This window comes from Neoarius graeffei, chromosome 10 (genome assembly GCF_027579695.1).
Source record: "Neoarius graeffei isolate fNeoGra1 chromosome 10, fNeoGra1.pri, whole genome shotgun sequence".
Lineage (NCBI taxonomy): Eukaryota > Metazoa > Chordata > Actinopteri > Siluriformes > Ariidae > Neoarius > Neoarius graeffei.
In genome coordinates this window covers 23782329-23795256 of record NC_083578.1, presented here as the reverse complement: position 1 = coordinate 23795256, position 12928 = coordinate 23782329, and the positions used below count along the sequence as shown (strand labels likewise).

Sequence of the window (12928 nt, the reverse complement as noted above, 5' to 3'; positions counted from 1 at the left end):
TTAAACACAGTTGGTCTTGTTTTACGTAAGTGCGAGTGAGTGGTGTGACAAGTGGGCCCATTTCAGTGTTACGAACATTTCGGTATAACGGACTATTTGGACGTCCCCCAAGGAGTTCATTATAGCGGGGTTGCAGTGTGATATATATAAAAAATACTGATTGTACCGTCTCTGCTTCTTTGTCTTCCAACCCCCCTTTTGTCCCATTGTAATTTGACCTTGAGTGTGATAAACGTGCTGTACAAACAAAACTGTTATTATTCATTGAGATAATGGTTCACGCTGAAGTTGTACCTGCGCAGCCAGGGTGAGGAGGAAAGAGGAACTGAATGAAATAAACATGGAACATGATGCTCCGCGCTGATTAAGGTCTTGATTTATTACGGGTTCAAATCCCCAGGCAAGAATGACTGCTGTTCTGCTGGATCTGGGCACCATCAGCGTCTTCCTGCTTCTATAGCAGGAGGGAAAACCGAACACGAGCTATTTAAAGTAGGAAAGGGCGAAAGAGATTTCAAATGACATTTGGAATGATGACCTCGTACTAGATCTCGAAGTCCCTGTGGCGCTTGTATTGTGAGGTTCGACAGACACCCTCCTATTCCCCTTATCTCCCCCACACTTCTTCTTCTTTTCTCCCTTCCTCCACCACTCCTGTACAGCTTTCTAATCATAACCTGTAAGTCTTTTTCCCTCTAGGGTATTCATGGGAAGTGTAGTAATTAAGGGCAGATCCATGCTGGCTTTTCGTTACAACGCTATGAAACATCAGCCCAGACTCAAGCTCTCCCCACTCTGGGTTCTTTCTCACTCCCTTTCCACACGTTGTTTGTGTTAGAATGCTATTAATAGTGGCCAAAAAAAAAAACGTGCCGTTGTCCAAGGAGGTATTTCAGAGAAAAGGAATGGAAGCCAGCCGCTTGGCCTGGGGTTGGATATGAAGGGAAACAGATGCTCTGTGAAATGTGTGTGTGTGTGCATGTACATGTTGTAGAGGCTTTATAATTCTGACACGACTTTGCACTAACAGACCTCCATGGCCAACACAATAGGGGCCATTTAGAAAAATGATGGGGCCCCAGACAGCTAAATAGCCTGTTGAGGCTTTGATCCGAAGAGACTGAGTGGGAAGACACGACCCAGACACTGCATCGTACTAAAATATGAAACATGACCTCTCTCTTTCTCTTCCTCTCTCTATATTTCTTTCTTTCTTTCTTTTTTTTTTTTTTTAAAATCACAGAATCCATGCTAGCAGCTTCCACCTCCAGTCAATTTCTCTCCCTTTTAAACAGCTGTACGCACCTCCGGTTAGTAAGGATTCATTGAGCTGTCCGTCTGAAGAATGTTTATCCGAAAGCGCTCGGGGAGCTGACTGTGCAGTTTACCGTCGTTCCGCTGTGTATTTTTATGTCGCGGCAACACGGTCCATGATTTATTACGTGCTCTGAGGTCGAGAACGGTGACTTCGGGAACTTTGTGCTTGATTCCTATGCCACTCTACATTACTTTACATGTAACATGACCCGGTTTCATAAAGTAGGATTTGCCAGTGGGGGTGGGGAATCGGGTACGTGTGTTAGCCTACACATCGCTTTTTTTTTTTTCTTTTTCAGTTCTTTTAAATGGTGTGATCCTATAATATTACTTTCGATGAAGTAATGTGTTTGTTGTAATATCTATCTGCAGCTATCTTCTTTAGAAAATATTTCGCAATCATCTTGACTCCTAAGGGAGGCGAAGTTAACGGTGTAATGCTGGAGGATCGATGATTGAGTTGGTGTAAGCCCACGCTGATGTGGGTGGAGTGCTGAAACACGAGGTGTACTGTATAAAATCTGCCAGCACAATTGTATTTTCAAACCCTCTGGTGTACATTCAAAGCAAAAACTGCATTTTTTTTCCATTTGCAAGCAATCTATCGCTTTTCGTACCAGTTTAACGGACTTGCACTACCGTTCAAAAGTTTGGGGTCACTTTGAAATGTCCTTATTTCTGAAAGAAAAGCACTGTTCTTTTCAATGAAGATCACTTTAAACTAATCAGAAATCCACTCTATACATTGCTAATGTGGTAAATGACTATTCTAGCTGCAAATGTCTGGTTTTTGGTGCAATATCTCCATAGGTGTATAGAGGCCCATTTCCAGCAACTCTCACTCCAGTGTTCTAATGGTACAATGTGTTTGCTCATTGCCTCAGAAGGCTAATGGATGATTAGAAAACCCTTGTACAATCATGTTAGCACAGCTGAAAACAGTTTAGCTCTTTATGCTGCTTTTCCACTACCAACGCGGCTGAGTTGGGCTGAGCCGTGCCGTGCTGAGTCGAGCTGAGCGGGGCTGTTGGGGTTGCATTTCAACTACAACTGCGCTGAACCGTGCTGGCTGGAAGTGGGTGGACACATTGGGTGGAGTTAGCGAAAGTGGGTGGACGTCACGTGATGTCGTTAGGCGGTGCAAACAGTGACATCAGTGAGCTTTTAAGTGGTAGTCTCACGACCCGGATAGTAAACAATAAACATGGAGTCATTAGTGTTGCTGGTCTTGGTGCTGTGGCTTGTTGTCACCGACAACGCCAACAGATACTGGCAAGAGCGTATAGATGAGGCGAGGCGCATAAGGCTTCAGAAATTCTCGTAATTCTTCTTCTTCCGGGTTTACGGTGCTTACAGATCCCAGCGTGCTCGCGGGGCGTGTGTGGGCATGTGAGGACACTCCTCCTCACCAATCAGTGCACAGGGGAGTGTCTCCTCACGCCCCTAGCCCCACTCGGCTCGGTTTGGCTCGCTTCAGCCCCACTCCAAAACCATGCGAGTTTTGGGTGCTAAGCAGGGCTGAAGCGAGCTGAGTCGTGCTGTTCTAAGGTAGTCGAAACGCGAGCCGTGTCGGGCTGAAGTGAGCTGAAAAAGGGTAGTGGAAAAGGGCCATATGTTACCCCACTATCCGAACAGACGACTGACTAAATGAGTTAACAACTGAGGGTTTTCTTTTTTTTGGGGGGTCCCATAAGAAATAAGAATAATCAGTGGTGGAAAGGGTACAAAACTCACTTGAGTAAATGTACTTCTATTTTAGTGATAAATTAGTTAACGTTCTATATCTGAGGAATGTTAACTCACCAAGACAGCTATGCTGAAGTGAACACCTCCATTATCAACAGATCATAAAGAAGGTAACTTTAGCTGGCTAGCTAACATAACCATATGTTGTTGAGGTTTCAGTAGCTTGCTAGGTTTGTTAGCTGGCTAGCTAGCTCATGCTAATTCATGCATGTTTCGAGTAGGCTTGTAGTGCTCGAGTCCGACTCGTGCCCTAATTTTAAGGACTTGTGAATTGACTTGGGCTTGAGCACTGATGACTCGGACTCGTGCATGAACTGCATTCGGACTCGTAAATTGGAGACTCGGACTCGTAAATTGGAGACGAGGACTCTGATTTTTTTCTTTATTTTTTTGTAACGTGCAATAATAATTTGGCATAAGAGATTTCTATCTACATTAATTTTTATACTAATTTCGTGCAAGAGAATGCACTTTGACTTGTTCTTACGTCATATTCAGGAACAAACTAACGTTAATGCATGGAAAGAAGCCCCTAGGATGCTGTGTGTTCCGTATGTAGAAGAACTATCGAGGAGACGATGGGGACAACCTCGAACTTCAATTGTCATTTGGCAAGACTCCACCCAGAGAAGGAAGTGACACACTATGTTCATTGCTCTGTTGATAGCGGGGTTTGCTTGCTGAGCGATGAACTAGCTAGTGTTAACCCTCTCTCCCTGTTGATAGTGGGCGGGGTTTGCTGAGCGATGAACAAGCTTTTTATCTGTAGCCTGTTAACTAAAATGGGGCAGTCGAGCAGCAACGTCAGTCCGACACAGTAGCAGAGACGCTTTCACATAAAGGCAGCAACAGCCACCGTCAAATGGTGCGGTTGGAGTCAGGCTTGTAGTACTTGAGTCCGACTCATGACTCGACTTGGACTTGAGCACTGATGACTCGGACTTGGACTCGTGCGTTAACTGTATTCAGACTCGTAAATTAGAGACGAGGACTCTAATTTTTTTTCTTTATTTTTTGTAACATGCCATAATAATTTGGCATAAGATACTTATATCTACATAAATTTTGTACTAATTTCGTGCAAGGGTGTCACACCTGCACGCCTTCGCACGTACATCAGATAGACTCTCGCTCCATAAATGACTCGCACCTACACAGGATTAAGGTGCAATCAGCGTGTCTATATAAAAACTGTGAAAACGCACTTACTTTGCGAAGTATTGAGTTGCGTTACTGACACGTTACCGAGCCTTATTCCTTGTTTGGTTTCCTGATTTCCTGCTTCTCGTCTTTGATTCTACCGAGTCTACGATAGCCTGTTTGTGCCTCGCTCGACCTATTGCCTGTTTCACCGTTTTCCGATTTTTCCTGCCGTTCTGGATTGTTTACCATCTTCACTTGTATTAATAAACACACCATCTGCACTTGCATCCGCCTCCCAACCATCTCTGGCAAAATACTTCACACTCCCTGATAAAGAGAAGCACATTCACCTGTTCATACGTCATATTCAGGAACAAACTAATGTTAATGATGCTAAAACAGCCACCGTCAAATAGTGCGGTTGGAGTCTTGTTCTCAGACTCAACTCGGATCAATAGTGGACTCGACTCGAAATTTTTTTTTAATGACTCGGACTTGAACACTGAGAACTCGAGACTGGACTCGAGGTTTAGTGACTCGACTACAACACTGGTTTCTAGCTACGTTGTTGGCTATCAAACAAAAGATGCTCTTTACACATTATCCTGAATATTACCTGTAGGCTAAAGATATATATTTAACACATCAGACAATCACGACCAAACATCGAAGTGACATCTTTGGTATGAAGAGCATTATCATGCTGTTTCCTATGAAGCAGTAAAAGCTGAAGATATATGATGAATTTGGCCAGGGGTGGGATAAGATATTTTCATGTTTATTATGACATACAAGCTAATCACATTATAACAAACTTTTCTTCTTCTAACAATGACTTATCTTGTTTTAACATGAAATGTTTCACGTCTTAACAAAATAAACAGTATGTTGTTACCAACAGTAGTAATTATTTCATGCTTGTTAATAAATCAAATCGAAGTGGTTTGTTTTGTTTCGTAGTGGCACTTCATGTCACAAGTGACTTTTGACTCGTGACCTTTAAATGGATATTGCAGGGAGAATAAACACAGACGTGTTCATTCATCTTTAAACATTTGTTTTTGTCAAGTCTTTTTTTTTTTAAATTAAAGCAATCTGTGTTGTCTGTTAGCTAATCAGACCAGAGAGGGTAAAAAAAAAAAGTCTATAGTTAATATAAAAGTTTTCCTAAGCAAATATTACATTCGACTCAAACTCGTAAGTCAGAAGTAACTGGAAGAAAACATCCTTTAAACAAAGTAAGAATTCCTACTCGGAGTCAGGATGGTCTCCTCAACTCCGAGTTCAGCAAGTCATGTCAAATCAACATGGCTGCTCACAGCTTCAGCAAAATTAGCACTTTTGTTACTTTTAAATGAGTTTCGCTGGACGTACCAATATTTACTTCAGATCAGTGAACATACAGACATATTAGCTTGTTCGAACTTTATCACTAGCTATGTTTACATGTGATTCCGAACGTACAGTGCAACCCCGTGTCCAGAAAAGTTGGGATATTTTCCAAAATGCAATAAAAACAAAAATCTGTGATTTGTTAATTTGCGTGAACCTTTATTTAACTGACAGAAGTACAAAGAAAAGATTTTAAATAGTTTTACTGACCAACTTGAATATAAACGAAGTTAGAATTTGATGCCTGCAACACACTCAAAAAAAAAAAAGTTGGGACAGAGGCATTATTACCATTGCGTTACATCACGTTTCCTTCAATAACACTTTTTAATCACATGGGAACTCAGGATACTAATTGTTGTTGCAGTTTTACAATTGGAATTTTTGTTCATTCTTGCTTGATACAAGACTTCAACTGCTCAACAGTCTGTGGTTGCTGTTATCTGATCCTCCTCTTCATGATGCACCATACAGTCTCAATAGGAGACAAATCTGGACTGGCAGCCGGCCAGTCAAGCACACGCACTCTGTGTCTCCAAAGCCATGCTGTTGTAGCCTGTGCAGAATGAGGCCTGGCACTGTCCTGCTCAAATAAGCATGGACTTCCCGGGAAGAGACGTTGCCTTGATGAATATGTCTCTCTAAAATCCCAGTGTATACTTCAGTGTCAGTGGTACCTTCACACACATGCAACTCACCCACGCCGTGGGCACTGATGCCCACCGTACCATCACAGATGCTGGCTTTTGCACCTTTCTCTGATAACAAATTGGATGGTTCACCTTTGGCACAAAGAACGCAGCGTCTGGTTTTCCTGGAAACAAGCTGAACTGTGGACTCGTCTGACCACAGCACACGTTTCCATTGTCTTTTGGTCCATCTGAAATGAGTTCAGGCCCAGAGAAATTGGCGGCATTTCTGCACAGACTTGATGAATGGCTTCCTCCTTGCGTAATACAGTTTCAGGTTGCATTTCTGGATGCAGCGGCAGACTGTATTAAGTGATGATGTTTTTCCCAAGTACTCCCGAGCTCATGTGGCTATATTTGTCACATTAGTATGAAGGTTTCTCAGGGCTCAAAGGTCACGCACATTCAACAGTGGTTTCCAGCCTTGCTCTTTACGCACTGAGCTGTCTCCAACTTCCATGAATCTTTTCACAATATTATGTCCTGTAGATTTTGAAAGACTTAAAATCTTGCATTGAGAAATTTTCTTTTTGAATTGACTAACAATTCTGCCACAAATTTTGGCACAAAGGTGTGAGCCACGACCCATCCTTGCTTGCAAAGACTGAGCCTTTGGTGCTGCTCCTTTTATACCCAACCATGATACTCTCACCCGTTACCAATTAACCTGCTTATTGTGGAATCTTCCAAAATGGTGTTACTTGAATATCCTATAAACTTTTCAATCTTATTTTGCCTCTGTCCCAACTTTTTTGAGAATGTTTCAGACATCAGATTCTAACTTCGCTTATATTTACAAATTACAATTAAGTTGGTCAGTAAAACTCTTGAAAATCTTTTCTTTGTACTTTTGCCAGTTAAATAAAGTTCAAATGAATTAACAAATCACAGATTTTTTTGTTTTTATTGCATTTTGGAAAATATCCAAAGTTTTCTGGAAACGGGCTTGTACATGAAAGCGATTGGATAGATACACGTGTTTTATGTCCCAAGCGTCTGGTCGGAATGGAATTTCTGACTTGCTTACAATCCTGCATAGCTGACTTACTCCACTCCATTTTTATTACCATATGCCGCCAGGTTTCTCCCATCCATAAAATGCCACGATAGCATCACTGAAGTGCGAACGTGTGCAGAAGGCAGAAGGCAGTCAGACTGAACGTTTCCATGGCTAATATTTTCCCATCAAATCGATTATCAGAGGTCTACACCCATTAAAGCGGACTGGGGTATCTAATTCCGAACAAGCTGTTTAAAAATGAATAAAGTCCCTCCCATGCCAGAAGCTGGTCTTCCCAGGTAGTCTCCCATCCCAGTACTAACCAGCCCTTAAGGCGCATTTGGCGCCACCGATCTCCGCTTCTATAGCCCTCGGCCTTTCGCCTATTATATAGCTAGGGTTACAATGGTGGGCTAGTCCTCTGGTAACCACGAGAGTTTGACTCCTCACTTGCATCTCTATTGCAGCGTGTCTCGCCAGATGGCAGTAGGTACCTTTTTTAAATTTTTTTTTTTATGATGATCGAGCAGGGCGGCACGGTGGTGTAGTGGTTAGCGCTGTCGCCTCACAGCAAGAAGGTCCTGGGTTCGAGCCCCGTGGCCGGCGAGGGCCTTTCTGTGCGGAGTTTGCATGTTCTCCCCGTGTCCGCGTGGGTTTCCTCCGGGTGCTCCGGTTTCCCCCACAGTCCAAAGACATGCAGGTTAGGTTAACTGGTGACTCTAAATTGACCGTAGGTGTGAGTGTGAATGGTTGTCTGTGTCTATGTGTCAGCCCTGTGATGACCTGGCGACTTGTCCAGGGTGTACCCCGCCTTTCGCCCATAGTCAGCTGGGATAGGCTCCAGCTTGCCTGCGACCCTGTAGAAGGATAAAGCGGCTAGAGATAATGAGATGAGATGATGATCGAGCTGTTTCCATGAAGAAATTTCATTTGAATCCAATTATTAACGGATTATTAGGGTCGGTGTAAACGTAGCTACTGACTATCCAGTTCACTGTTTCTGGGAGGAAAATCGTCCATCATACATCACTCATGAGGGTTATTTGGTTGGATTGTTGCTGTCAAAGTTCGAACACATCCCTTTTTTTTTGTCCACTTTGTAGCTCAAAAATGACGTATTTGTTACTTCCGAGTTAAGTTCTCATCTCATTATCTCTAGCCGCTTGTAGCTAGTCTCTGGACTGATGGGCTGTCTTCAGCTAACTAATTTACATAAATGCACACGATTGGTTAAACAGAGGACCGTGCTGCTTCATGTTTAGAGTCTCTGAACAAACGGACAGGGTTTTTTTTTTTTTTAAATCCCCTGTTAGCCGAAAGGCCCAAAGGGGGATTATGTCGTGGCGATGTCCGTCCGTCCGTCCGTCTGTCTGTCTGTCCATTTGTCCCTGGAAGGGTACTCACTTTCTGAAATCAACTCCTCTCAGAATTTTTGGAGGAATTTCACGAAACTTGACAGGATTCTTTGTTATATGTCGGTAATACGCATATTGCAATTTTGTTCAGTTCAGTCGCATTTTACCAGAGTTATGGCAGAGTTGCCAGCGGGGGATATTGTGCTCTCTGAGCACTCCTGTCATACATTTGTCAGCTCTGCTACAGCATTAATTAATTAATTAATTAATTAATTTTAATGTGATCTTTCATTTGACGACTCGTGCTATAGAGGCTCACTTATGGCCCTTTTCCACTACCCTTTTTCAGCTCACTTCAGCTCGCTTCAGCTCACTTCAGCCCGACACGGCTCGCGTTTCGACTACCAAAAACCAGCACGACTCGGCTCGTTTCAGCCCTGCTTAGCCCCTAAAACTCGCACCGTTTTGGAGTGGGGCTGAAGCGAGCCAAACCGTGCCGAGTGAGGCTGGGGGCGTGAGCAGACACTCCCCTGTGCACTGATTGGTGAGGAGGAGTGTCCTCACATGCCCACACACGCCCCGCGAGCGCGCTGGGATCTGTAAACACCGCAAACCCGGAAGGAGAAGAATTACAAATTGCGAGAATTTCTGAAGCCTTATGCGCCTCGCCTCATCTATACGCTCTTGCCAGTATCTGTCCGCGTTGTCGGTGACAACAAGCCACAGCACCAAGACCAGCAACACTAACGACTCCATGTCCTCCATGTTTATTGTTTACTATCCGGGTCGTGAGACTACCGCTTAAAAGCTCACTGATGTCACTGTTTGCGCTGCTTAACGACATCACCTGACGTCCACCCACTTTCGCTAACTCCACCCAATGTGTCCACCCACTTCCAGCCAGCACGGTTCAGCGCGGTTGTAGTCGAAATGCAACTCCAACAGCCCCGCTCAGCCCGACTCAGCACGGCACGGCTCAGCCCGACTCAGCCGCGTTTGTAGTGGAAAAGCGGCATTACGAACACTCACAAAAACACAGGAGAAGACAGAAACCATCTTGCTTGTAAAGTCGACCAGCACAGTGAAAGATGTGATTGGATGTCTCGGCCTCATGTCTTATTAACGTATTTACTATAAACTCACATTTTGCAACAAAAGCTGCTCCCCCCCGGGTTACCGTCTGTGGCGATTCCATCAATATATCTGCCACACCCACACACCAAAAGCCGTGTGTGTTATTTCTGTACTCGCTTCATGATCATGAATGCAGCCAAAGGAAACTCATTTGCAGTTTGTAGGCGTGGTTCACATCAGATCCTGAGCTATTTTTAAGCAGAATCCTGATTCTGATACCCACTTTTTTTTTTAAAATAGATTGTATATTTTTACAGCATGCCCACTCACTTTATATAACTGCTCTGGCTTGGGGCTTGACATTGTGCTTGTCTGTGTTTTTATTTTTATCAGATCGGGAAGGACAGACAGTTGAACTTTGACCCCTGCTGCGTGAGCTATTTCTCGAAAGGCGAATACATCGTGATGGGAGGCTCAGACAAGCAGGTATCCCTCTACACTAAAGACGGCGTGCGTCTCGGGACCATCGGAGAGCAGAACTCCTGGGTCTGGACCTGCAGGGTTAAACCAGACTCTAACTACGTGGTAAGACTTTGGATTTAAACAGCGCAGTGATTTATTTTCCGGTGATCAGTGTATTTGGAACGAAACCTGACACTTTTTAGAAGTTATAGGGTAGCCAGAAAGGCAGAGTTAAAATGCAAATGCATGCATGGCAGAGCTTGTTTTAGAAACTGTGATATGTGTGTGTGTGTGTGTGTGAGCGAGAGAGCACGCAAGAGAGAAAGTGATTTGCATTTTAGTCAATCATTTTAATTTCTGAGATAGACTGGCATCTTGTGAGGACCAAAATGGTAATGAGGATGTAAAAATCAGCTCGGCTTCTAAATCCAGGAAAATATCACATTTCCTGTTTATATGATGTTAATTTGTGCTGAAATTGTGCTTACAACTTACCATTATAGGAGTTATTATTTTATCCACATTCACTGGATATGAGCAGTCGCGCACTCTAATAGCCTAGTGGTCCAGTAGCCAATCAGCTCATATACCGCGAGTAGAGCAAAACAAAATGGCGGAGCGTGTTGCTGAATCAACCAAGGACGAAATAAAAACTACTTGAAAACCCCCAAAAATAAAAATAAGAAAAGCCATAAATTATGGAATAAAAGTATATGATGGTAAGAATGTATTTTTTTATTTTTCAAGAATTATGATTATAGCATTTTTCACAAATTGCTCCTGTCATTTCTCCGGTTTGTTTACATTCTAAGCAGGCTTGTGGTACTCGAGTCCGACTCGTGCCCTAATTTTAAGGACACGTGACTCGACTTGGACTTGAGCACTGATGACTCGGACTTGTGCATTAACTGCATTCGGACTCGTCAACTGGAGACAAGGACTTGGATTTTTTTCTTTTTTTTGGTAACATGCCATAATAATTTGGCAGAAGATATTTATATCTACAATAATTTTTGTATTAATTTCATGCAAGAGTGTCACACCTGTGCACCTTGGCGCGTGCATCAGATAGACTCTCAGGTACGCTCCGGACAGCGCGCACGCCAAGCAGACTCTCTTGCGTACTGTAAACGACTCGCACCTGCACAGGATTAAGGCGCAATCAGCGTGCCTATATAAAAACTGTGAAAACACACTTACTTTGCGAAGTATTGAGTTGCACTACTGACACATTATCGAGTCTTATTTCCTTGTTTGATTTCCTGCTTCTCGTCTTTGATTCTGCCGGGTCTACAATAGCCTGTTTGTGCCTTGCTCGACCTATTGCCTGTTTCACCGTTTTACGATTTTGCCTGCCGTTCTGGATTGTTTATATCTTCACTTGTATTAATAAACACACCTTCTGCACTTACATCCGTCTCCCAACCATCTCTGACAGAATACTTCGCACTCCCTGACAAAGAAGAGCACATTCACCTGTTCATACGCCATGTTCAGGAACAGACTAATGTTAATGGCGCTAAAACAGCTACTGTCAAATGGTGCGGTTGGAGTCTTGGACTCAGACTCGACTCAGATCAATAGTGGACTCAACTCAAAATTTTCTTTAATGACTCCAGCTTGAACACTGGGGACTCGAGACTGGACTCGGATGCGAGGTTTAGTGACTCGACGACAACACTAGTTCTAACCGGAAATGATTTTGTGGGACGTTTTGGATAAAGTTTTTATTTATCAAATGTGCAAAACATAAAAATGCTCTGTTTCTCAAAATCCAGTGAATGTGGAGAGAATAAAACAACTCTTCCACTCAGTCTCGTCGTACACGGCTTATAGCCAACTCGGTGCTCCGTGCCTCATCAGCTATCAGCTCGTGTACGACTCGATTTCGGGGAATAACTGTTAAATATTTATGAGGTCAATCTTATTTTTGCTTGTAACTTCTAGGTACTTTTTTGCTTTTCTGATTTCCAGGTGGTGGGTTGTCAGGATGGCACTATAGCATTCTTCCAGCTGATTTTCAGCACAGTGCACGGTCTCTATAAGGACCGCTACGCCTACAGAGATAGCATGACTGATGTCATCGTCCAACACCTCATCACTGAGCAGAAAGGTGCTCCCATACAACCGATCCGACACCATACACGGACAACCGTTGACATTTTGTACTGTGCATAATTCTGTAAAGTAGACAGTTTCCTGTCTTGCTTGCATTTCAATCTGAAGTCAAGCTATAACTTTCAAGTTACCCTCAAATTCAAAGATCACAATGTTCTCACTTAGATTAATAGCATCGTCTGCATCATCCCCGTCTCATCAGCTGAGGTTCAAGTCACTCATTTAAAACACGAGCCTCATCGCCGTGTCCCCACTCGACTGGCTACAGGGGAAATAATCGCTCATTAATTCCCTCACTTCTGTGCTGTCAGCTGAATTTCTTATGAATGCGTCTAATTTTAAACATTTTTGTCCCTTATACAGAGGCCTCTAGTCTGTGCTTTTTCTGTTTTGATGATGATTCATCCCCCTTGGTGTTTGTCCTGTTTTGTCGCATTACAAGCTGGAATTAAAATGGATTGTTGGAGGGTTAGCACCATTTGATTTACACACCATGCCAACCACTTTAAAGGTAAAAACTGTTATTTTTTATTTTATTTTTATTGTGGAACAAACAATAATTAAGATATTAAAAAAAAACCCAGAAATCTGGAGTGTGCATAGGTAGTTGTCCCACCCCCCCCCCAAAGTCA

The 12928-nt window shown here is 43.2% G+C and overlaps 1 protein-coding gene across 3 annotated transcripts in view; it reads left to right on the top strand.

Moving 5' to 3' along the window:
- The window catches only part of ift122 (intraflagellar transport 122 homolog (Chlamydomonas)), a 190742-nt gene that overhangs the window by 33612 nt on the left and 144202 nt on the right, over positions 1–12928 (top strand). For all 3 annotated transcript variants that reach the window (XM_060931573.1, XM_060931572.1, XM_060931570.1), the window contains exons 9-10: positions 10110–10301; positions 12153–12291. In XM_060931573.1, coding sequence (XP_060787556.1) covers positions 10110–10301; positions 12153–12291 — 331 coding nt within the window. The remainder of the gene's footprint in view (positions 1–10109; positions 10302–12152; positions 12292–12928) is intronic.